The sequence below is a fragment of the Actinia tenebrosa genome, unplaced genomic scaffold (assembly GCF_029948245.1).
Source record: "Actinia tenebrosa isolate PJP-AT-01 unplaced genomic scaffold, QUT_ActTen_1.0 PGA_scaffold0__85_contigs__length_37466705, whole genome shotgun sequence".
In the NCBI taxonomy this organism is placed as follows: domain Eukaryota; kingdom Metazoa; phylum Cnidaria; class Anthozoa; order Actiniaria; family Actiniidae; genus Actinia; species Actinia tenebrosa.
The window spans coordinates 15,078,394-15,105,498 of record NW_028292569.1 but is presented as its reverse complement, the minus strand read 5'-3'; the positions used below and the strand labels follow the sequence as shown (position 1 = coordinate 15,105,498).

General features: G+C 42.7%; 1 protein-coding gene across 1 annotated transcript in view; it reads right to left on the bottom strand.

Annotated features, from left to right (window-relative positions):
• The window catches only part of LOC116295318 (uncharacterized), a 29,894-nt gene extending 3,319 nt beyond the window's left edge, over nt 1-26,575 (bottom strand). Inside the window, exons 1-11 of the mRNA XM_031703102.2 lie at nt 25,561-26,575; nt 6,209-6,389; nt 5,360-5,644; nt 4,314-4,469; nt 2,685-2,756; nt 2,227-2,313; nt 2,050-2,144; nt 1,620-1,652; nt 1,013-1,134; nt 727-784; nt 292-571 (exon numbers count right to left, since the gene is read on the bottom strand). Of these exons, the coding sequence (XP_031558962.1) occupies nt 292-571; nt 727-784; nt 1,013-1,134; nt 1,620-1,652; nt 2,050-2,144; nt 2,227-2,313; nt 2,685-2,756; nt 4,314-4,469; nt 5,360-5,644; nt 6,209-6,389; nt 25,561-26,030 (1,839 nt within the window). The 5' untranslated portion in view covers nt 26,031-26,575. The remainder of the gene's footprint in view (nt 1-291; nt 572-726; nt 785-1,012; nt 1,135-1,619; nt 1,653-2,049; nt 2,145-2,226; nt 2,314-2,684; nt 2,757-4,313; nt 4,470-5,359; nt 5,645-6,208; nt 6,390-25,560) is intronic.
• Nucleotides 26,576-27,105: the final 530 nt, after the last annotated feature.

Below are 27,105 nucleotides of genomic sequence, written 5' to 3'. Positions count from 1 at the left end.
ATGTGGTGTAAAATAAGATTGTCAGAAAATATTCTAAAACTGGGGAAAGTGATACAACCTAGCTAATCTAATGGAAATGTCCCCAAATAGGGTGCTTCATATTGACTAGAATTAATTACTGGAAGGCTACTACCATATATTTCTTTATTTTTCCTATGGGATGATGACGAGTCCATGCAGAGTTAGGATAAAATTTTTCTTAACACTTTCAAACAATTTTATTGATATCCTACGTACAACCACTGGGCTGATCAAAATATGCAAACAACATACAAACAAAGAAACACCCACCTCCTGTTGAGCATTGTTTTCTTGTTTTCCGTTTTTCTGGTTCCGCGGTTCCAGATCAGAAAATGCAGCAAGGACAACATCATCTTCACCTGTACTTGACGAGCGGTGCTTGTTTAAATTGAATTTTTTACTTCTTGAGCTTCCAGGCAGTTTAGAACTGGTGATGTTCCATGACGAGACAACATTGCGAGGAGAGGTTGGTGATGTGGTGCCATTTGAGCTTATCTTTTTCTGACAGTCATCAGAAGCTTGATCCTCAACTAGGAGCTTACGAAAGACACTGAAGACATTCAACAAACATTGAGTAAAATGATGCATAAATAAATGAGATTACATCAAAACAATACAAAAGAAAAAAAGCTTTGTTCAGCTAGAAAAAAGGCGATAGTAATCGAGCGAAAGTGTGTCAAAAAACAAGTTCTTAGTTAGTTTCACCTGCTTCGTGCTGCCATTATTGCTTTGACTCCAAGAAATGCCTTTTTCTCGGATTTTCCTGTGAAGGGTTAACAATAAAATAACATTCTAAGGATTTTAAATGCAAAGAGTGAACCCTTATTGGAAATGCGCAAAGTAAGATGACCTTTGATCATAGTTCATTAGCTAGTGTGCTGCAAGCCAAGTGAGTCCAATCTTCACTTTGTTCATCTGAAGATGCGATGCCAGGGTCATGTATATACCAGTTGTACAAAATCTACCAAGAAATGCGAGTTGTCTTGCTTACCAACTATGAAGCGAACATCAGCCACTTGGCTTTTTTCTCCTAAGAGTGAGCTGAAGTCCTTGACCATCTGATCTGTTGATTCAAACGTCTCTTGCAAGCTCTCTTGACAAGAAACAGAAAACCTGCAAATTATATGTATTATATATTACAATCCTTTTTTAAATAAGGTGTTGATCTCACACTCATCAGTGTGACAGATAAAAAAACTTGTTATCGCCATATACTAATTTATAATCACCACCGCAAGTACAAAAGTGGTGCAGCTCAAAGGGGTTGAACTGAAAGCATGTGAGGGTGCCTCTGGCAACCACAATACAATCCATGTAGGACCCTAGCACAGCTCTAACCAGTTTGAAATATTTAGGGTTGATTTAAGATAGACAAGTGAAATACTGTTAAACAAAATCTACCAACGTCACGGTGAGCACTAACACAATTATCATTAACAACAACAATAGCATTAACAATAACAATAGCATTAACAATAACAATAGCATTAACAATAACAATAGCATTAACAACAACAATAGCATTAACAATAACAATGACAGCGGTAGCCAACAGCCTAAACAATTCATTATTAATTTGACATTTTATTTACACTCACCTGCTACTTGACTGGCTTCGCCGTCCATGATCCCTGTACAACAGATTCAAAAAAAATACTGAATGATGGTGCCTTCAAAAATGAGTACCATGACAAAAGATGTATCTTTTGTGCAGACTTGAAGACGAGGTACTCGTGAAAAACAATTACATCAGAAAAAAGCAATACAGCCTAAGATACGGTTATAGTATGGGACTGATGGTATCCTTTAAACCAATCACAGCGCACAAGATTACTATATATTAATCCAATCAAAATGCGCAAACTCTTGGCATCCTAATGTTCACCATGCGACACATCTATGCCATAAGTATTTCAAAGAAATACAAAATCTATGGAAAGTCCATCAACTTTTCCAAAGCGCATCACTGTAACACGAAAAAATAACATTTTAGTAACATTAAGGTAATGGTATTGAAAATCGCTTTACCTGAACGGAAACGGGTCCCGTTTTTCTCTTGTGTCTACAGGACTCTTCTCGATCGACTCCAATAAGTCTTCCATCAGTTGATTCCGAGTTCGTTGCTGGAAGAAAAAACGACAGGTATCCTTGACTTCACGGACAAAACTGGATGCTTGAAGAAAGCATATCTTGATGAGTACTTACATGCAATTTAGCGAAATTGGGCGCTTTGTGACAAGCAACTTCTCCGTTGATAACTTTGTTCAATAACCATTTTTTCAGCTCTGGACCCTTGTATGAAAAGATAGCACGAGTTCAGTGCTTACTAAAGGTGAAATAACATTTGCGTGCGCATGAATTGGGAGGGCTGAAATGGGCGTGTGACTTAATTATTCATAACTTTAAAAAATTTCCATTTTTCAACTCATGAAAAGAAAGTATGACCAGTCTGTGCTTCTAATCCTTGATAGAAAATTAGTGTGCAGAAAAGCGTTTGCACGTGAATGATTTGGAAGCGTTGAGAAAAATAACTTTATTTTTTAAATATTTATTTTCATTTCTGCATGGACCCTCGAATGGAAAGAAGATATTAGTTCAATGTTTTCTAATGCAGATAGATTAGTAGCAGGCAGACAAAATGATGCGCGCCAATGGGACCTTACTTTTTTAAATGTACTTTTCTCTGCAAGGGAAGGACCATAAAAAGGAACTTGTTTTCTTGACACTACTGATACCTAAGGGAAAAAATAGAAAAAAATTTAAAAACCTTATAAAATAACTGTTATAAGTAACTGTTATAAGTTGGGAGCACGTTCTTTATGAGAGCACACAGCATGCGTGCGCGCTTTCAGTTGCATCATTCCTATTCAAAATAACAGTCATTATAATTTGTATTTTATAAAAGAAATAAGAAAATTGCTTGCTGTGCTGTGTGCAATTGGGGATTGGCAGAACGCTCTAGAATTGTTGAGAAGCATTCTGCTAAGCGTCGTGCTTCTCCTAACACTTCTCTCGTGTTCTTCCATCCCCGCATGCTTTATAACTGCACACAGCACGCAAGCGCTATTTCTATTTCTTATATAGATCATTTTCTCAAGGTTGCATGCGCATACAATCATCCTGACAGGCCACAGAAATAAAAAAAGCGCAAATTCAGTAAAATTGAGAAGCTAGTTTTATATTTAAAGAGGAGAATAATCGATCTTATTACTTCTTATCGAAAAATCTAATAAAAATGTATGATAACTCTCCTTATAAAGCTCCTGTTCTGGTATCGTAGCCCGTCATAAGTTTCTTAAATTTGGATGAGCGTGCAATCTTGAGGAAAAGATATATTGAGTAAAAGTTGTGTGAAACTGTTACTGAGAAGAAAACAGTTATTTCCGTTGCAACGCAAAAGCGGGAACGGAAATATCTTTCAATGTATCTTCCACAGCCCAAAATGTAATTTTGATTGACGGAATTTGATTGCAAACATGAAAATGTATTATACTACAGTAAAATGAAAAGATATTTTAAGTCTTTGCATAAGAGTGGACCAGATGGCTAACCATCCTTTTCTCGTGTTTGAGTTAGAAATCAAAGGGTTAAGTTTTGTGAAGAGAAGGAAAACGAAGAGCCCGAAGAAAACCTAGGCTTCTAGAAATCTCCGGAGACAACCGCTGAAACATCTAAACTCAAACATGACAGCTTCGAGGGTTTAAAGTAGGAAACGATCAATCTGTAGCCGTCCTTTAGCCGCACCGTATCTTACCGGTGTAGCTGTAACTACGCATTATGTGATGATTGGAATAATTAATGAAAGACAATGGAAAGCCATTTCAATGTTACGGCAAGTTGTGCCGTGTACGCGCTGTAAGTCAGTGCCGTATGTTTCCCACTCATATGATAACTATTCTTAAGAAAAGCCATTTCAATGTTACGGCAAGTTGTGCCGTGTACGCGCTGTAGGTCAGTGCCGTATGTTTCCCACTCATACGATAACCATTCTTAAGAAAAGCCATTTCAATGTTACGGCAAGTTGTGCCGTGTACGCTGAATGTTACGGCATGCCGTCCGTGTACGTACTGCAAGTCAGCACCGAATGTTTCCCACTCATACGATAACCATTCTTAAGAAAAGCCACTTTCAATGTTGAGGCACGCCGTACCTCGTACGTGCTGTTAGTTAGTACCGAATGTTCCCCACTCATACGAAAACCGCTATATATATAAAATGTGATTAGAATCAAGCGGCGTTCTATTGTCATCATCAAAAAAGACGTAGCTAGAGTCCTCTATTTGACTGATTACCGTATATTTATTTGGATTGGTTGACACGTCAACTTGGACCACGACGAACGTGTGTAAGAAGTTTGATTTGATGCATTCTGGGTCGAACTGTGTGTGAGCAGCTTCTAAGAACACGACACACGCTATATCATTACCAATGTGTCTCTTTCTCTGTAACTAGAAGAAATAAAAAAACAGGAATGAATGGGTACATGGGTATGACTGTATTAAGCAACCATCCTCGGGACCTTGCCTGGTGCCTACTCAATAGAAGCTAATTTTACCTAAATATAACGGAAGAAAGTTCGACACTCAATCAGCTGTATGCCCGTTAAATAAAGGTGTCCACAGATATTAAGAAAGATTTGCGTTTTCGCCACGAGTGCGTGTCCAGAAAATACGGGGTTTCTGCAAGTGTTCGTACTTATCCAGCGACTTCCAGCGCACACGTATTTACGCCAGAAAGAGAATAAACCAGCTGACTAGATTCCCCAGTAATATGAAGCATCTGAACTCCGGCACATCTGTGTAGCTTTAATTAGCTTTAAATATCCGTAAAGAGGAGCAGTGATAGTAAGAGGGGGTAAAGGGCGCACCTTCGAGCGCATTAAACATGAGCCCCTGCCTCAGAAGATTTGGGCAGCCACTCTCCACGTTATCGAAGTAAAACAAACTACTTTTAAATTTACTTTTTTTAGTGCGCATCACTCAGCATTTAAGCCTTTTCCTTTTTTTTTTTTCTTTGCATAATGCAGATTTGTGCTTTAAGGAAAGTTATGACTAGACAAAAATGGTAACACTAGATTACTGGGTTGACTTTCATAGCTAAAGGTAAGAGTATGCGTGATTTATTTCTATCGGTTTCTTTAGTCGAGAACGAGAGCTAATAGCGCGCACCAAGAAACCATATGGAATCTTGCGCGTATTTATATTTGTCTTCCTTTTTTACCACGAAAAAAAAAGCACAAAAAGAAACGCGAGCCATTCAAGTTCAGGGGGCGAGGAACACGTATAGCTAAACCACAGGAATCCCATTTAATATGAAATCTCAAATGGACACTACTTACTTTCTGGGTGTCTTTCTTCTCGAATGGTAGCAGTGTGGACACATGGAACATAACCTGTTTGTTACCGTTCTTTGCGTGCACAGAGTGGGTGCCTGTTAGGTCATTACTTATGTCCAGGCCACCACGGTACTCGCTAAAACCCTTTAATCTTACTCGTTCACCAAGTAAGTCCAGGAAGTCATCAAATGCTTGGCTGTGCTCTTGATTATTGAAGATTTGTTCTTCTGTTGTTTGGCCTTCTTTCACATAAAGCAGGCCAACTTTGTATTCATCTTTGAGAAATACCTATGAAGTTATTGACAATTCAATTTTTATTCATGGATATACACTTATATTTCATTACGAATTGCCTGTCCTGTCATCTACCAATAATCCATTTATTTATCCATCCACCCATATCCAGCCCTCCATCCCCCATCTACCCTGCCATTCATTTATCCTTCCAGTTCTCCCTACCCATCCATCCATCCCAACCATCCATCCTACCCATCCATCCACCCATCTACCCTCCAAGCCATCCATCCATCTGCCCTCCCATCCATCCTCCCTCCTCATTTCCATCCATCTCACCTACCATCCATCCCTCTCTCCTTACTTTCCCATCCATCCATCCATCCCTCCCTCCCTCCCTTTCTCCCTCCCTCCCTCCCTCCCTCCCTCCCTTTCTCCCTCCCTCCCTCCCTCCCTCTCTCCATCCATCCATCCACCCACCCATCCATCCATCCATCCCTCCTCACTTCCATCCATCTCACCTACCATCCATCCATCTCACCTACCATCCATCCATCTCTCCCTACTTTCACATCCATCCATCCATCAATCCCCTCATTTACCCAGAGACTACCTTACTTTATCTATTCTCAGTAATTCTGCAGGAGCAGCAGATATTTTGATAGGCTTGAGTTGAGCCTCCAGGCCAATCACGCTTGACAGAAATTGGACAACTTCTTCATGGCTGTAAGGACTGGTAGAAATACTGCTTACTGGAAGCATACCATGAATTACATGAGATGATGAACGAACCATGATTCTGAAAATTTTTAAAAAGAAAAATATGTGAATTCAGTCTCTACTTGAGACTGGAGTCTCTTACCCTTAGCTGGATGGGAGAGGTGATTGAATACGATAGAAGCAATAAAAGGAAGTTAGAACAATAATGTCAGCAGCAGATCAAGGGTAGAAATGAGAGGTTTGGTCAGACCCAAAGCAACAACTCTCAAGGAAAACTTAAACCTGAGAAAACAGAATTCCTTTTGCTCCTCTGTTCCCCTGTAAAAGGAGGGGCAGGGGAGTGAAAGGAGGTCTGCTTTTCTTAAGCTAGGGACCTTGCTGCTTTTGTACTATGAGCTATCTTCTATTCAGAGGGTGCAGTGTATTTGCTATTTAGGCTATAATGCATGGCAGAAGGGGGGTGGGGGGCATGCAGGTGAAATTGAGGGGGGATCAGGAAAATTTTAGTAGGAAAAAGGGGGGGATGGGAACATTTTTATCAGAAAAATGGGGGGATGCACAATTTTGGAAGAAGCTACAAGCCTTGCTTATAGGGGGAATCGTATTTTTTGCATGACTCTAAGGGGGGTGTTAAGAATTATTACGGACATTTCAAATTTTCACCTGCTCCCCCCCCCCCCCCCCCCCCTCTGCCATACATTATGAATGCAGGCTTAGATGACTGACTGCAGTGAAGTGGGTCCAGAAAAACCTCCAAAGACTTCCCCACCTAGATCTACCCCAACAGGCTGTCAATGAAAAGGAGAGCCCATTCACAGCTGGCTGTGGCTGATTGATTTAGCATACAGTTATTTAGAGAGAGGGAAGACAGACACACAAACAGATGGAAACAGTTAAGATACAAACAAGGACAGACGGACAGCTGGCTAATCATTTCGGATTACAGGTCTAGTACATTATAATTTAATTTAATTTAGTAGTATAGGGAATGGGGGTTCCAGCGCAATCTCAACACGGGCAAGACCCGTGTCAAAAATCCACCTACGGACAATCCCCACTCCAAGTGTGGTTGGGGGCAACAGCGCAAATATGTTAGTCTATATATGGAGTGCGAAGAATGTAAAGAGTTTGTTTATGATTTCTGTGTAAAGTGCTTGAAACCCAAGTTTGTACCTACTAAACCAAATAAGTATAGTTGTTGTGGTAAGAAAATGCAAATAGAAGACGACACGTCAGCACAGTGTTACGAGTGCGGTAAAAATATTCGTAATGCCGTACCAAATGCTACCAAAGAGCAATATTACGCCAATGGAGGTCGTAAGAAGACCCCATACAAAAGAATAAAATACTTCCGAGACTGGATGAGTCATATCCAAGGTTATCGACCGGTATATTTAGACAACGAAGTAAAGAAGAAAATCATAGACCATTTAGAAGAGCCAACCCCACAAAGCCTACGGAAGACATTGAAAAAATTAAAACTAGGGAAATATTACAAAGCTATTCCCTATCTTTTGTCTGAAATTACCGGTAAGTCTATTCCCGAGGTTTCTGATATGACAAAAGCCGAGTGGATGTTTTGTCGGCTGGATAAGGATATTCCTTATTACCCTGACGTAATCTACGAAATATTTCACGAAATCGACCCCAACCACCCCCTCTTAGGATGGATTCCAAGAAGATAGTGAATCTTATGGCATAAGATGAGAAATTACGCGTAATAATTCGTCAAATAAGGTCATGCAAATAATTTATATTACGCGTAATAATTCGCTAAATAATTTATATTACGCGTAATAATTTACTAAATAAGGTCATGCCGTGTATTATGGTATAAATCTTATGCTATAAGATTACGCGTAATTTCCAGACTGTCGTTCGATATGTAAACGAAATCCTGTCACGCTCTTTTCAAAGCAGATGTTTACTGAGCAAGCTTTCTTTGAAGCTCTTCTTTCGCTTCTTGGTAGATCTTTTTGCGAGATTCCTCGGAAAGATCTTTCACGATGGTTTTTTTATTCCTTATGTCCGACTTTAGTTTCTCGTATTTGTCTTCTTCAGCTAAGATAAGCGAGAATTCTGCGTTGTCTATCTTTCTGTCACGCAAAGCCTTTGAGACAAGGTCAATGATCGTATTTACTTTAGCCCTTGACAGAGCTATTGTCGTGTCATGCTTGGATATTTTGCTTGACAACTGTTTCATAACGCCTGTTGTAACAGCCGAAATAATACCGCAGACGGCGCCGACGCTAGCCAAAGGAACTCCAACGATTATTCCCGGTCCAGTAAGCGAAGTAGCAACGCCAGTGCCTGTTAACGCCACGGACATGGACCCGGAAGTTATCGCGATTTTATGTAATATGCTTCGGGCTCTAGCATACTTTTTTCTAACTTTTTCATAGTGTTTTGTCTGCCCTTCCAAGTAAGCCAGGATTAAGTTCGCTTTATTCAGACGAAAGTTTTCAGCGTTTAGTTCGTTAGTACCCTCCTTAGGAAGTTCAGGATAAAGTGGAGGCGCCGATGGTATAACATCCATTATATATACTAATGTACGACGCTTTTGGGAATGATATTGAGGAGCAGCCACATCACGACAACAGGGATTATGCCAACTGGAGAGCATTTAGGAAGATGTTTCCGCATGCAGACCCTAGTAAGTTCGAAAGAAGACCCGATGGGATTTACTATAACGGCGAAAGAATGTACAGCAATACAGACTTGGAGCCGCATGAGGAGAGGAAAAAGGCACAGCATTTGCCAATAACGAAGGAGGCACCCGTGCATAAAGCACCCAATTTTCCTAGAAACTTATTGTTAACCACGGAAGATTACCCATTTTACGATGCTGAAGGTGGTGTAAACGACTTTGAAACGATGGTAACGTTCCTGAAGATTTCAGTGGGTAGGCAATCATTTGATGTAGTAGTAAGGAATATCTATGGGGATACGATGTTAAAGCATACGTCGGGTAAAGAGGCCAGGGAATGGTTAGCAGGACCCAATATGCGATATTGGCCGCAGCAGTTAAACTTTGCTGTCTGGGCTGCCACTAAAGGTTGTGGTGTTGCCGCGGACATGTTTCACATTCCAATTATGCAGTTTCACGTTGCCTTTACGGTAAGGAGGTTGTTGAAGGAGCTTAACGTACCTTTACCGGGAGATAAGGCATTTAATCCAATGAATAATCGATATAACGCCGCAGCCCTAGAAAGGTTAATTAATGAGTTCAAACCACAGCAAAGAGACTTTCGTTACAAAGAGGGTAAGACGCATGGCCTTGGCATCGTTTACGTTTGGGGTGCCAACGGTGAGAAGCCAGCCGATTATGGGCATCAGGAATACCCAAGTAATGAGTTAGAGTTCGGTGATATGGGTGGTGATAAGAGCAATAATTCATTAATTACCAGAATCCAATCGAACTACCTCGGCACTTGGGATCCATTCGTGTTGATGAAAGGAAAAGGTTTAAGGAACCTAGCCAGGATTAACCGCAGCATTGAAGCATTTGTGTACTGCATCTTAGGAGCGCAGGTAAATACCCGCAGCCCCATCGTTGGATCCCAAGGTGCTTCGCGGGAAACGCAACAAGAATTCCTAACTTTATTTGAGTCTGCAATAATAGAAAATGACATATCTAAATCGGTGCAGAGATATCAATTAGCGGTGCAGCAGTCTAAAGTGCGGCTGGATTACGCTTTGTCGCCTGGTTGTTGGTTAATGCCAAGTAATTTAGTTATTAACACCAATTCCGTTGTGGGTTATAACAACAAGCTGCAGCGAGCTACTAAGGATATGAAGTTTGGGGTGAACGACGTGAACTCTGACACTCTTAGGAACATTCCTCACTTCGTAGAGAAGCCAAAAAAGTCACACGAAGCGAAGCTACCCGTAGTTAAGAAACCATCGAAGAAGGCCCATGTTATGCCTACGATACCCGAGGAATACGACCATAACTTACTAAAAGCCAGCTTAGCAGCCGCGGGTGTTGGTCTGAGTTATTATATATGGCGATGAACAACCCCTACGTAACTGGAGTAGATTGCGTTTATACGACTTACGCAGGCGAGAAAAAATACACCCAGGCATCTTGGGTTGATGTCACGGGCATGTCCGTGAATTTGAACTACTCAGGGAAGAAATTAATCCTTTGTAGCATTTGCCTTGGCTCCGCGAGTCATGCTAACATCGGGTTTCGATTTTGCGATGTTAACGGCGCACTACAGCCAATGCGCGCGAAGACGAACAACAGGGAGCCAGCACACTTTTCCGCAGAACCACCGACGAGTAGCACTGAAAATTTATCGGTTTGGACTTTACACATGGTTGCCGATTGCCATGGGGAGGTAAAGCTGCAGATACGCGTAGACGACACCGGGAGCGTTTGCATAAATAGCATAGAAGATCAGAGAAATAAGGCTTATAATCACATGACAATTAGCACTCTTACGGTGCTTAGCCTTTAAATATATGAATCCACATTTAAGCGAAATGCGTTACCTCCACTACCTAGGGTCAGAGAGTTACAACAAACACGAGTGGTTCGATGTGGGGATGTGGGCTGAAGTTGGAGGTCCTGCGTTAGTCGTTTGCACCGTTAACGTCGGTACGTTGGTAAGCGCAAACGTGGGGTTTAGGCTTGTTGATGAGAATAACGAGCCTTTAACTCCCTATCGAACTTCCTCGAGCAATAGGAGAGTAGCTCACTTTTCGATGGAGCCAAACAAGTTTAGCGGTGAAAACCTAACACCAGTTACGTTTCACGTGGTAGTTAACTGTAAGTATGCTAAGCTGCAGGTGTTTCCTGACGACGTTACCAGCGACGGATCAAACTTTGGTTATGTAGTGATAAATGGTGTGTATAAAAACGACGATGCCGCCTGGAACCACAAACCCATTAGCACCATGAGCGTGCTGCCGTTAGTCCCGCATTATCGAGGCGGCGCGAATACTATCTTTACTTATCCCAAGCCGAGAACACCTCGGGTACCCGACAAGGATAAGCCCCCAGTAACGTACCCAGATAAGGTTAACCCTGAATCTTCTTCAGGAGTACCACTCCAATAGCGACGACCAAGATCCAAACGTTATTCCCCACAAACTTTAGCGGTTCTCCGCCGGCCCTAAGTGCCAAGGAAACAACCGAACCCAGCAGCCCAGGAAGACCGGCTGCCATCTTTTTTCCCAAGTCCGCCAGCCCATTGCCTAATTTCTTTACGCCTGCGCCTGTAGCCTTAAGCGCGGATAGGATAACTCCTACTACGCTTGAAATAGCGACCGCAAACGCCAGCGGAATACCATACTTCAAAAGGGCTCTTTTTATTTTTTCCTTGGTAGTAAGCCCCAGCTCCTTTTCCAGGTTTTCCTTTTGAGCCCGCAATTCCGCAAGGCGTATTTCAAGGGCCTCCACCTCCTTTTGAGCTGCTTCCCTCTCCTCTTCGGGGCGAGTTTGGTCATCGATTATTTCCTGCTGCCGCTCTATTTGCCCCTCCAGGTCTTCAATAGCCTGATCTCTTTGCCGGATTTGTTCTTCCTTAGTGTTGATTTCGGCAACCAACTGCCGCCGTTCCTCTAAAGAGCCGGTTATGATGATATGCAAGTTTTTAGCTTCTTCCTTGCTTATGTCTAGCTCCTGTGAGGCGAGGTCGAAAGCCCTTTGGGCTTGGTCTCTATCGCGTAGGGCATTGTCTCTTTGTCCTCTAATTTCTATTATTCTTTGGGTTTTGTCGTTAAGTTCTCTCTTTTGAGCATCGAGAAGTAGTCGGTTTTGCCTCATGTATTCTGCCTCCCTTTCTTCCAACGTTTCTTGCAGTTCCTCGACGCGTTTTTCTAACGCAACCCTTTCATTTATGTTTTCCAATCTTTCTAACATGCTTCTAGTGGCACGCTGGAAGCCTTTTAATCTTGCTACGTCACCCCTAACTTCACCATTGTCGTCGAAAAGGGGCTGCGGTTTTGTCCAGCGGTCTTTATCAGGAAATCTCAGGTCTTGAACGCTTATGAGGACTTTGTTTCCGCGTTCTGTGAGCCTTACGTCGTCAGCATCGAAGTGGGAATAGCGCTGCGTTAGCTCTTGCGTTGCCCACTCTACAGTTTCCCGCGCGGCTGCCTCAGGCTGCTCTATGTTTTGAAGCTCCAAGTACTCAGGGACGGGGCTGCCGTGGTTTTTTGATTGCCACATGCGATTCAAGGCGGCCTTGAAGCTTTTCCATCTACTACCATACTTGTCTTCTAGAGCCATGTCGTAGATTAGGGGGTCGGTTTCCGCGCCTTTAGTCCATGCGTCGTATTCTTCGTCGTTAATGTCGACTTGACCTTCTTCGGTGGTAGGGTCGAGATCCGTTCCTTCTACTTCCATTATATATGATAAGCTCAAAGTTAAACCCCAACGTATTACCTAAGCAGGTTGGCGGACTGAAAGCAGAACGCACCTTTCACCGGGTTACATTCACGCCTTCTAGCGCTAAGCCAGGTGAGACGCTGTATGTAGGCGTGCCCCGCCTAACGGATAACCTAGTGTTAGTTCCTGGTACCTTGGCGTTAAGGTTTGACCTAGCAATACAGCCAAGCACTGCGGACGCGCGTCACGTTGTCAACGACCTTGGCCGCAACATTGTCTCAAAGATGCGGGTGAAGTTCGCAGGGGAATCCCTCTTGGACTTAAACAGGTATGATTTGTATACCACGTACAAAGACTTATGGTTGACTGCATTTGACCGCGCGCAAAGGATAGAGCAGGGAATCGCCAGTGATGCCATACGCAAGGTAAGAAGCGCAACCTCTGGCGCCTCAGGAGAAGACGAAATAAAGACGGCTTATGGTACTAAATATGTCGTTCCATTAGATTTCGAAGTTATCACGAACCACGGTGCATACTACCCAAGGCAGCTAAGCGAGCTGCAGTTCGAAGTAACCCTAGCAGACACTACGAACATCCTACAGGGAAAGGACGTAAGTTCCTCAGCCGTCCACCCATACTCCGTTACTAACTTAGAGCTGCAGTATGAAACGGTATACAGCGAAGACTTAGCACGTAGCGCCGGTATGGAATACAGCTCCGGGAAGGCTTTCCTTTACGATCACGTCGTGATGTACAAGACGTTCAGCTTTACAAATAACGTCGAAGAGGTCATCAACCAAAGCATTAACCTTCCCAGGCGCAGCCTTACAGGGATAATGTTGTTGTTCGCAAAGACATACACGGCAGGATTGCGCGACTCTGAGGCATTCTTTAATCCTAACATTACCAACGTAGGTGTTAGCATCAACGGAGTGCCTAATAAGGTTTACTCACAAGGGATAAAGCCCGAGGACATGTACCGGGAAGTCGCGCGTAAGTTTGGCGACCAAATTGGCCCAAAGGAATTCTTTAAGGATAAGTATGCGCTGTGGATCGACATGCGCACGACGAACGACGAAGACCTACATGGACAGGGATTGCGGCTGGTAAATACCCAGGACGGCATTACGTTGGAGATCAAGCGCACCAAAGACGCCAGCGACACTACTAAGATCAACGCATATATCTTCGTAGTCTCAGACGCGCAACTGAGTGTAGAAATGAATCAGCTAAAAAGCGTTGCCTACTAGACTCGAGTTCCTTGAGTCAAGCGAAAGGATAAAGAATATTCCTTACATATATAATGCTTCGCGTATTTGAAAACGACGACACCAAACTGCAATGCCTAGTGCAAGGCGACCAATTGTATTTCAAAGCAAAGGAGGTGGCTGCGGCGTTAGATTACGAGAACACCAAGAAGGCCATCAGGGATCATGTCTCCGAAAAATACCAGAAAAGATGGGTTGACATGCAAGGGGTCCCAAACCGTTCCCCTTCTACTATCCACCCACAATCCGTGTTCATTTCGGAACCTGGGTTGTATGAGTTGATATTTAGCTCCAAGCTACCTAAAGCAGTGGAGCTGCGTAGCTGGGTCTTCGAGGAAGTCCTACCTGCGCTTAGAAAGAATGGTAACTACGAGCTGGAGAAGCGCTTCAATAGCCCAAATAAGATGAAGTTTAAAATAGAGACCGAGTCTGACCTACATAATCGGGTCGTATACAACGTTCGCAGGTTCTACCCATATGCAATCATAGTCCCTGGCTTAGGAGAACTGCAAGACACCTCAAATAAGCGCATTAAATGCTGGCAGAAGGGCTACCAGGCAGGGCAACCCGACCTGTTGATTCTCAACAGTCATAAAAAATATAATGGGCTGTGCATCGAACTGAAGACACCTAAAGGCAACGGAGTCTTATCCGACAAACAAAAGGTAATGTTGGAAAGATTCGAAGAGAATGGCTACCTGACCATCGTAAGCAACGATTACGATATGCTGACCAGGGAAATAGCCGAGTACATGGCTGACGTACGTATCCCTTGCCCTTGGTGTGTAAAGGCTTTCAAAGACCCCAACACCTTAAGCACGCATCTTAAAATATTCCATAGGTATAATGATTCTTGAACAAATACACTGGCGAGACTTGCTGCAAGGCGTTGCATACCGAATAAAAAATTACGTCGTGTTCGAAGACATCGACCGTTTAAGGTTAGTCTTGGAACGCGAGGGTCAGGAATACAGTCTTTGGGCGCCTGACTGCGTTAGATACATACTGCAAGGTGAAGAATACACACACCTACGCAGCCATGGTAAGGTGAACGGTCGATGGAAGTTCGACATCGAACGTCAAACGGAGGTGAATCCACTGTGCGATTAATCCTCTTCATAGGCGGACAAGTACTCAGTTGCTATGTCTGCCTTCTTTTTTTCAATCATTCGAGCGGCAAAGGCGTATATCAGGGCTCCACCTGTGAATGCGGCGATGTAAGGTAGCATGGTATATGAGTTGAATATTGCAAGGCTCTCCCAAACAGGGGGTCTCAAATGTTGACATAAATGTCAAATACAGTACGAAATATGTCCTTCTGACTCCCTGACGCACTTACAGCCATAACAAACGTCAGTCCAATATTCTCTGTTGGTCCATGGAACTCCTTCAGTTCTTTCGAAGGAAGGAAACAGCCGTAACAATGCTTTATACCTATCTATGCATTTCTTTAGGTATTCTTCTTTATGTTTACATTCGTCTAAGGGACCACTGCAATTCCAACATTCGATGTCTCCCAGTCTATATTCCCTCGAAAGGAGTCTATAAGATATTTCATGCCTTCTTTTATGCGTCTGAAGGCGTTGTATGCTGCTGAATACCTTATCACAGAAACTACATTGGCGGTTATTAATACACACGCCTCTCTTTAAGTGTTCGTGTAACCCCTGTGGAAACGATCTACCACAATTCTTACAGATGATGCAAGTACGTCTGTTTACGTGTTGCTGCATTCTTCGCTTGCTGCTAAATCTTTTAAGACAACTTTGACAGTCCATATATCTCATTTATATTTTGACATTTTTGTCAACATTTGAAACCCCTATTTCGAAGCCCGTTGCAAGCCTCTAAGGGATGTTTTTAGTCTTCGTAGAATCGGCGAAGGTCCTCTTAGCCTTGGGGTCTGCATAACACCAATGTCCAACGAAGGATTCTTCAACGAATACCTCGTTACAATGACGGCAGGTGTATTCTTTACATGGCGTTGCGACTATGTCGGATGGTGCAGTAGGCTCCTTAGGAGGGAAAATGCAGTCAGTAGGTATTTCACATGTAATGCAGTCCATATATCGAAGGTCTTACAGCCAATCTAAGTGATTGTTTAACTCACTTTGGGTTTCGAATGCTTGTCCACACTCCATACAAACGTAATCCATATATTCATGGGGGATATCGAATGAAGTCCTTAATGGACTCCTTAGCCCACGTTGCCATAGTTATCAGCGCGCCAAACCGTTCCGCGCGCTTCAGACCGCACATTTCATCGTACAATTCCTGCACGCGCTCTTTTAACCGGTCTATCTCTTCCCTTTGCATTTCTATGGTATCTCTTTTATCCTTTGCGTCGGCGACAATTCTTTGCATTGCTTCCACTGGTTCCATCTATATATGAACCCAGATCACATGCCTTGTAACGCTCTGATAGTAGGACCCACCGGCTGCGGAAAGACCCAGTTCATCGTGGAGCAGCTATTAGGACCCTTTAGATACCGCTTCGACTACATAGTGCTATTATGCCCCACCTACGTGAATAACCGCACCTGGGCGGGTATAGGAGTGAAAGATGACGACTTCTTCGTAGATATTTTAGACCCTAACGAGTTATCCAGCCATTTGAAGTTCTGGCACAAGCAATTCCCTAAAGATACGCAGACACTCCTCATACTGGATGACATCGCCTGCGGGGACGACGTAAAAAGACGCACCTCCGAATTAGTGAAGCTCGCTTTCAGCGGCAGACACGACAATATCAGCGTTTGGTTGCTTTCCCAGCAGCTTACCAGTGTCTCTAAACCCTTTAGGGAAAACATAGGCTCTCTCGTAGTATTTTATACACCCAGTAAGTCTGATCTGGAAACCATCTTAAGCGACTACGGTGGTGAGATAAGCAAGGAACAGTTGCATGAATACATGCGGCATTTAAAGACGCACCAACATTCCAAGATGATCTTCTCTTTGAGGTTTCCGTACGAGGTTGGAATCTATGATTCCTAATGTATATGGACATTGAGCAGTTGATAGATGAAGTCCCCACACAGTTAGATGAAAGTAACCTCAAGGAACAACTTAACATCCTTGTGTCTTCTGGGAAGTGCAAAGAAATGATTGGTAAGGAACTTACCCATGAGCAGGTTAATAAGTTGTCAGAAGAGGAGGTTAAGAAGTTCCATAAGAGGTACGAGGCTGCCCTCGCAAGTAAGACCACGGACGCCGTAGCAGACTCCGCTATCCGACTTGCGACTAAATTGCTTGGACTTGCACTGCCCATAGACGACGTGGAGCAACTACAGAAGGACATAAGAGATGACTATGTCATCGCCCAAGAACTTAAGATAACCTGTGGGTGGTTGTCTTTGAAGTGCGGTAAGTTAATGGCAGTCGCCTCTGCGGCACTTCACGTAGCTCAGCATGTCGACTTGAAGGAGGTACTAGGTTCCTTCGGAACATCTTGGAAGGACTTCAAGAAGGACAGAGAAGTCGAAAAGGTATTCAAGGTGGCACTTGCTGAGGTACCTAGTCAAGTACCTGCAAGTGACTTATCAAGTACTTAGTCAAGTCATTCGCGGGAATTACCCAGGTCGCCTCAAGTACCTAGTTAAGTACTTATCAATTCCTTCAAGTCCTTAGATATAAATGAGTGAAGCTGAATCGAAGGCGGAGGAAACCCCTCAAGTAGAGGAGCAACGAATCACCAAGGCTAAATCTCCAGGCAGAGTTGCTGCCGGTAAGAAGCTCGCGGAGATGAACAGGAAGAACAAAGCAAAGAAAGAAGAAAAGGTGGAGGAAGAGGAATCCTTCATTAATCCTGGGTACGTCATTGGCGCGTTAGGAGTCGCTATAGCAGCAGGCAGCTTTTACTTACAATGGCGGGTAACGAAAAAGGTAGAACCACCAACGTATCACACACCTGTGGAGGTTAGAAAAAGTAAGATCCCTGAAATGGAGTAATAACCTTCTCGCTTTGTAATATAATGTCAACCGCGTTGTTGAAAACTGTTGAAGAAGCAGCTATCATTACTTCCATCGTTGCGGGTATTGGTTGGGTAGGTAAGAAAGTGCTCAAAGAAGACTTTACTGAAGACCCAAGCAAGAGCTTCGCTAATTTTGCTAAGATGACCGCTGCCGTTGGCGGGGCTATCATGCTAAAGGATTACCTACGAAAGGAAAAGTACCTGCCTACGGCGTAATATATAATGGCTAGCTTAGTCGCAGGTGGAGTCATTGCAGCTTTAGCATTCACTGGAGCTAATTATGGTGGTCAATATTTAGATAGATTAGTTAGAGGCGACAAAAGCGGAGATTTAGCCGCTGAGAGGAAGAGACACGACTTAGCGCTGGAGAAATATCAAAGGGACGTGGCGGCTTGGAATGAAAAAAGGCAAGCTTACAGGGATTGGTTGGACAAGAACTACCAAGACAAAATGCAGGCGGATAAGAACTTTGAAAATACAGACTACGCCTTTAAGCTCTATGCACAAGCACACCCCGCGGCATTAACGGGGTTGAGAAAGCCTCAGTTTAAGAATTACTACCAGCCTTCTAAGAAACAAAAAGATAGCGAGTTGGTATTCGTGGGAGTTGCAGGGCTGGCGGGAGGCGTAGCCTTGGCGTATCTGCTCTAACGAAGGGGACTTGTCCCCTGTAATATATGATCGTCTTTTTGGAAAGCGACAAGAATAACTTTACCACTTATCTGAATCCCCCCATCAAAGCCTGTAAGGTTCGGCTGGTTAGTTGCTCTTTGTATAATTCTTGGTATAATTTAATTAATGGCTTTGTCATCGGAACTTCCGGCACCAAACCAAAAATACCAGATTCCCATTACACCCCAATAACACTGGCTAAGGAGCTAGCGAAGCATGGATACACTCTTACCACAGGATTGCCCCATGAAATGACATTCAAGAAAAATAGTGGAAGCGCTAATTTAAAGGGCAGTCCATTGGTAGAACTCCTGGGCCTTACTAGTACCACGATCAATGGTCAACTTGACGTAAAATGGAAAGTCGCATCCTCTTACGAAGTCTATTGCGACTTGGTCCATAGTTACAACAATGGAGAAAAGTCTTCTCTTATGTCCAAGTTTCTGCCCAAAGGTAATCCATTTGACCCAGTAGAATACACTCCCATTTCTTTGTGCTATGACTTGTCTCATTTGGTAGAAAGCATAAACATCACCATCAAAGTGGACGGAAAGACGGTGGATTTTAACGGACGTAAGATCAATCTTGTTTTGGAATTCATATAATGGGCCGCGTAGAGGACAAACTCAAAAGGATTTACTATGGACCTGAAGGCTATTGGAGAGGAGCGTCAGCTATCAAGAAACTCGCGACCGCGGCCAGGGTATCAGACGAAACGGCTAAGAACTGGTTGAAAAAACAAACCCTCTGGCAGGTTTATCTTCCCGTGCCTAAGTACATTCCCAGGCCCAGCTTCACCGTAAATACCCCCAATGAAGTTCATCAGGCGGATTTGCTTTTCTTACCGCACGATAAGGTGAGAAGAAAGACCTATAGATACGCTTTGACCGTAGTTGATATCGCAAGCAGATACAAGGACGCCGAACCCATAACCAGCAAGGATTCTGGGGAAGTCGCAGAAGCCCTAGGTAGGATTTATAAGCGCGTCTTGAAATGGCCTAAGCTGCTGCAAGTGGATGCGGGGACGGAGTTTATGGGCGTGGTTACTAAGACCCTGAAAGACCACGACACTAAGATTAGGAGAGCCGAAGCCGAGTACCACAGGGGTCAGAGCATTGTCGAAAGATTCAATAAGACCCTGGCCGAGCGTCTCTTTGGGTACCAGTATTGGAAAGAGCTGGAAGATCCCTCCAAACGCAACAGGGAATGGACTCAGAGGCTCCCCCAGGTCGTCGCGGCTTTGAACAACGAGGCGGCCAGGGCTACGGGAATGAAACCCAAGGATGCCATAAAAAAGAAGCACGTGGAACATAAGTCCTTCATCAGAAGTTCGAGGGCGGTCTTCCCCCATGAAAAGAAATTAGGTAATGTCACGGTTCGATATCTCTATGAGCCGGGTGAATTAGAAGGAGGATCCAAAAGAGCTACGGATCCTAATTGGTCTTTGGAAACTTACCAGATCCGAAGTGCGATAGCTAAGAAGGGTCAGCCCATCTTGTATTATCTTCACGATGGCCCCACACGTGGGTTCGTCATGGAAGAACTGCTTATCGTGTGATGTCCGAATGCTATCGTATGCACTCCGTCATCACACATCCATCGCTTACCGTCAAATGCAGACAGTGACACCTTCTCCTGCGTGACGTTATGTATCTGATGACCATAGCTGCGCAGGCTGTTCATCTTATGCCGCTGTTCCTTGCGTGTTCGTAATACGTTGAGGTAGGACTCGTGCGTAATGTCCTTCTTAACCACATACTTTTTTACGCCTTTAGCTTTCTTTTCTACGCCGTCTAACTTTAGCACGCTGTACATCTTTGGTTTCAGACCCACGTATTCCACGATGGGTTTTCCTTTCATCTCATCCTTCATTTTCCCGATTACTTTCTTGTTTTTAGGGGAGTAAAGAAAGTGATCGCGTGGGTAATCGCTGGTGTCGTACTCATCGATGTCGGGAACGCAGTCTTCGTAAATGTCTTCCGTCTGCACTTCTAGAATTAGGGAGTCGGTGTCTGTGTACAGGAGGCGACAGCGGTCTCCGTACTTTGGCTTAAGCTTATCGTAGTAGAACTCGTACATAAGCAGCTTCGATAGATCCAGCACCGTAAAGCCTGTGTAAACGGGCTTGTTTAGTAAGAGGTTTGCCCTTTTCATGTGAATCACGTAGAAGTTCAGCATTTCTACGTATCTAACGAAGCCTGGCTGTGACACGTATGCTTCTGCTTCCTCTTTGGTGCTGACTATTTTTACGCTTACGCGCTTGCGGATGTTCTCCATTGTCTTTCCGAACACGCTGTTGTTCATCAGTTTGAAGAGATTTTTCTCGAAGTCATTTTTCGCTGCGGTACGCTTTTGCGTGTTAAAGTCAATGTAGGGGCGCATCCAGGGCTCCTGCGTGAATTTTAGGACTCTGTGGATCTTCTCTACGCGCATTCCGTGTCGCACGTAGAACTGCAGGTTGCGGTAATGTACCACATACTTCTTCTTATCCATCAGGTTCATAGTTAGTTTCCTGTACGGTTTGTAACCAGGGCACATTTGCTTTTGCAGCGGACTTAGCTGCTTAAATGGTATCTCTATCGCTTCTGGTGCTAAGGGGAACTCATTGTGTTCGTCGTGCAGGTGCTCTGGGTACTCCAGATCCACTTCTAAGACGTAACCCTTGTCTTCCTCCTTTCCTACCTGCATGTAGAAGTCTATCGGCTTCACTGGATCCCATTCGAAGTCTCTCACAGGTAGGTACTGTGACATTGCCCAACCATAAAGGTTATTCGCATCCAGGTAGTAAATGTATGTGGTTGGTTTCTCTGGGTCGTGCTCTACTAAGGGGTTGTTTGCGCGGGCGTAACGTCGGCTGGGTCCGCATACGCCGCCACGAATACCGTCTTCCATAAACCGATACATGTCGTACTCCGTTAGGAGATCCAACTGCGCATTTGTCTTCTTTAACAAAGCACTCCAGCTGAGCCCAGGAGCCGTGTAGAAATTAGCGGGATCCAATCCGTAATATTCCATAGCCATCTTTCTGAAGCTTTGGAAAACATCTGCGAGCAGCACTACGTCAGACCTTAGGTAGATGTCGTGGTAGTCCCCCATGTTCTCACAGGAGTACTTTTCCCACACGTCTAACGCATGCTGGTACTCCTCATCCTTTATGCCGGACTCGTTTAGGGTGCTGTAGAAGCGATCTTTGGGTGGTAGGGGTTCTTTGAATCGATCCCAGGAGTCCATGTATTCGTATGGGTACACTCCTTTCCTTTCCGCGCCATATTGACTGGAAATGGGAAAGTTGGTGTTATACTTTACGAGGTTTGCTAAGGAGTCCGCCATAAACTGCTGCGAATCTAAGAACTTTAGCTTACCCACAGTTACGGACATGTAGCGCTCTTTGTTGTTGGGTATGCATTTGACGTCGGAGCCGTCTGTTCCTTGTAGTAGCAAATGGGAGTCGTAACCGCGGAGGTTGTGAAAGAACACCGGAATCTCCATGTCTGGATTTACTTTGAAGTTTATATTGCATTTCCAATGAGCCGCTCCTCTGTATTTACCCGTGATGTGGCAGTGATCCCTAACCTTATCCACATAGAAATCCTCAACAAATGCTTTGTGGCAGTGAATGCAGTGCGTGGAGGGCTTTCCCGGCTTCTCACCTTTCTTAGCATACTTCCCGCATTTAAAATGAGCTTCTCCTAGATACTTTCCATCTTCATCCCACGCTTTCTTGGCTCGTCTTCCAAACTGGAGAAGCGTATGTTGACAAATGTGGCATTTCTTTGCCTTGGTAAAAGCCTCCTGGTTCTCTTTGGTAAATTCCATCTTCTTTGGACGTCTTAATTGTTCTCTAATCTCCCCCTCCTCTTCTCGCAATGCTTCTAGAAACTCATTAGCTGCGTTCTTACCTCGGTAAATCACAGGAGGGTTTGCTTTACCGTCTGATCTGACTACTATGTAACCAAAGGAGCAGATCTCGTGTAATCCTACCTTATTCGTGGCGCCACGTTTCTGCTCTTCCTTAGTTATCAACGCTTCGAAGTCTGCATATATCACGTAAGGCACTTGCATCTGCTTTTGGTGGTCTGCGTATGAAAGCTCTTTGTTGGTGGGCATCTGGATCCGTTGCGCCACTTCTTCGACTCCGCGGCAGATCTCATCGTGTTTCTTTAGGGTATTTAAGGATGTAAATGACAGCAAGCAGCAGTCGCAGAAGTACTTTTTGCCTTTGTGCTTAGTATGTCTGTAGAATAGTCTGCTAATGTGTTTAACCCATGAGTAGTGTCCGCCGTGGTAGAATAAATGTACGCGCTCTCCTTTACTTTTTGACAGAACTAACGGTACTATCGTCTGCGCTCTGACTCCGTAAACGTTAATTGCTAGATCGTTTATTTCCTCAAATATGGGGATGTCTATCAACTGCATGGGAAATTCCACACCATCCCACTCTAAATCATCTGTGGGATACTTACTTGTCCTACAGGGATCCTTCTCTGCTGGATACAGTGCAGACCTGATTGCCCACATAAAGCATCGATTGTCTTCATTCTTCACGTTTACAATAGCCTTCTTCCTTTCTACCCACGTTGGTAGCGGTACGTAACTCCCCCCTCGTATGGGTACGTACCTGGCTATACTTATCTCTATTCCTTCAACCTCCTCTACTGTCCAACCCGATCCTTCTTTCGTGTAGTTAGACAGCGACTCCATTATCGCTTCTAAGGCTTCACTGAGTGACCTATCCAGATTCGTGGATTCTAATATCACTAACGACTTTGATCGCAACATTGCTGTCGTCATTACCTCGTCTTTTGATAAACTTACTTCTACCATTATGCTCGCTTTCAGGGCTCCTAATTCTTCTATACCTTTTCGGAGAGTCCTTTTAACCTTCCTTTCTGACTGACGCCAAAACTGTCTAACGTCAATCTCACCGTTACCGGGTATTGACACCGTGCTGAAGTTGCTTTGGGATTCCATCTATATAATAGGAAATATTTTATACCTAATACCAAGCACTTTTTAGGTCGTCGTAGTCGTACTCACAGTCCTGACAATGCCAAAACAATTTAACCTTAGTCTCAAACTTCTTACCACATCCACAATCATAACTGCTCATACACTTCGTCTTCATTTTCAAATGCTTTTTCAAATCCGCTTCTTTCTTAAAAGTTCTCTTACAATCTTCGCACTCCATATATAGACTAACATATTTGCGCTGTTGCCCCCAACCACACTTGGAGTGGGGATTGTCCGTAGGTGGATTTTTGACACGGGTCTTGCCCGTGTTGAGATTGCGCTGGAACCCCCATTCCCTATACTACTAATTTAAACTAGAATATTGTAAATATTGTATTCATGTACAAACAAAGTCGTTGTTGTTGTTGTTGTAGCTGGTAGCTGTGGTAAAATGAGTCCAAACCAACAAATAATGACCAAACTATCCCTGCACATGCCAATTATTTCTTAATTTTAGGAAAATCCATCCACCATATCCAGTTCCAAAGTATTTTGGGCTTTTCCGTTTTAGAAAATTATAAATTAGGAAGGGTTTATTAGCCAAACTAACATGCCAATGGATGAACTGCCATTCGTTGTTTGTTAATTTTTTTAAGCAAAAGCAAACTTCAGCGAAAATTCTATTTTCTTTGGTCGGAGAACCTATTGATATGCATCATGGCTGCTTGAGCGTACAGTTTTATATTTCCTCTAATCAAACGCTTATTTCATATTCCATTTGCCGTGATGCTTAAATATATGATTATTTATGTTTTTTCATTTTCATTTTCATTTGTTTTACTCTTTACTTCCTTTCTAATTAATCAAAGATTTTGATATCACTTTCGCTTAAGGATAAATAAATTGGATATTCAATGTGTTGTTCAAATGGTTAATTGGTTTTATTATGGAAAAACATTCTGGTTCCAGAATCAATGTTTGTAAACCATACCCAGAGGGCACAATACTTGAAGAGAAAAGAATATTTAAAAGAATATTCCGGAAGAAAATGTATTTTCAAATCATATAAGGAAACAGAGTATTAAGATTTTTAAGGCATTTCCTTTTTTTATCAAAAATAGAGGTATTATTATTATTATATTATTATTTAATCTCGTTATGAAACGAAGTTATGAAGTATCATTTTGCTAACATCAACTGCCGTCGAGGTGTCGGCAGATGAAGGTATCAATACCATGAATATAATTAAATATATCTGTCGTTCAAAGATGGCTATAGCGAAACAGCTCTAGAAACCAAAACAAAAGTTTCAGCTTGTTTTCATTTTTGAGGTAAAAAAAAGCAGTTTCGGTATTATTTATAGCGTTCAGATGAATTAAGGAGATGCCACGAGCTACAGACAAAGAACAACACGCCGTCCTCACGAACATAAACAAACCCCTCGTGGCTTTCATTTCGGGATTTTAAAAAAATTCAAGGCGAAAGTCCCCCTGCAGTTTTTGACATACTTAACGAGAAACAGCGGAAAGGGTCTTTTGTTGACAATATTATATAACGCGTGGTTCAACAAAATATCAATCATGAAACAGCGCCATTTTATCAACTCCAATGAAAACCGCTCAACATAAGCACCACGAAAAAATAAAACAAAAAACACCAAAGAGAAAACAAATCCACAGGATTATAACAGAAAAAAAATATATTTTTAGAATACAGAGATAAGATGTTTTTGTAAATGCGTGATTTTCATGTAATGGTCTGGGTCTTGTATGCACAAGACTTACCATGCTTTCATTCAAATCCAAATGTCAACAAACCAGGATCACGAAAAGTCGTGCTACATTCAATAATTTTTAATAAAATGTGACAATTTTGGACAAACAAATGAAGAATAAAACTCGTAGAAGTAACCATCTGTTTTTGATTGTATTTACAGCCTCTTACGGTACTATAAAGGGGTATATTATTGAACAGTTTAGTGACAGAAAACCAATTAGAGTAGCATTTGACTATGTGTAACAATCTGAAATTACCATTCAGAGACCAACTTACCTCAGAAAATCCTTTGATTGGCGAAATTCTTGCTTAATCGTTAAAATAACAGGACCGATTTTCTCATCTCTGCAGGAATAATTCCAGTGTTTAGAGCCATAAAAATAATTTTCGTAAATTTCTTCAGGGAGAACTTTGGTACATATTTTCCCGCTAGAACCGAGGTCGCGAAAACTGTTAACTAGTTTATCACTTAAATGCAAGACACTCTTCATTTTAGGGCAGTTTTTATCGGTACATTCAATCCAATATCCAGCCTTGGCAAGTATGAATGGATGTGAGCTGCAGATCTTACACTTTTCTCCACTCTGAGTCTCTTCCTTGTCGCGAAATTCTCGCTCCTCTTCCAAGAAGTCGTTCACTTGTAAACACTCTCGCTTAAAACCTCCCAAAATAGCGAGAAAATCAGAATTTTCACTCGCCAAATTGCCTCCATTCTGCTTATCGCAAGTAAAATTCTTGTTCTCCATCAATATGTATTTTTCATCAAGTACCTAAGGGGTGATTGAACGGAGGTACGTTGAGATGGTTTGCCACATTTACGTCGTTACAACCTCGTCACACTGACAGCTTTGCACACAGAAACATCATTGCTTCAATATCGACAGCGATCGTCTGGCTCGCTGAATAATAATATTCAAATCATCAAACAGTTGTACTAGATTTTCCTCCGGGCCTACTGTGTCGTCTTGTAACAATTCCAGATCTTTGCTTCTAATCTTTCTTGAGTGTCCAAGATTAATTAACAGTCAAGTTCACACGGTTCTCTAGTTTGTCTGTATTTACGAACTAGCTCTTGTATTTCCTTAGTGCAATGTATTAATGGAGAGAAATAACCAAGATAAACCAGTAATAATCAATAATTAATATCGACGTAATTACACCCGTTTAGGTATTAAAATGTTTCAATGCATTGTTGGTCGAATGGCGGTGATTATAGATTATTTACACGAAAGCTCGTGTGGTTGAAGAGTGTTAGGATTTGAAGACAGCTTGCTGATGATGGATTGAATGAAATTCTAAATAGGTTGACAGCCTTTTCAATATAAAAATTCCCGAACGTTCACAGAACTTGAAGTAACTGACCAATCACGGCACTGCATTTGTGTAAGTCAAGTTGACCTGTCACCTGTTTTTACTTCCTGTGTCGCTTTGTTTGCGGTCCATTCGCTTGGGGTTCCTGTGGTCTAGGACAGGATTATCCTCATAATAATAATACATGTTCAAACGTATTTTTGGCAAAAGTGAATGAGAATCACGGGAACTAATAGATAGTTATCATTTTCATCAGTTTTAACGATCGCAAAGACATAAAAAGGAATTTTTAAAATGGGGAAATGGATTTTGTGGAAGATAAGAAATGGCATATCTTTTATTCCTGATATATCGCAAGATCTATAGTTCAGATAGCTGTATATAAATCGCTTATCATGGAGATCTACCGCCGCTAGAATTTGCAGGAAGAAATTTCCTCATAAATGCTACCATTTAGCAATGAAAAACACATGATAAAGATATAAATAGAATGGAATAATTTAATGTAAT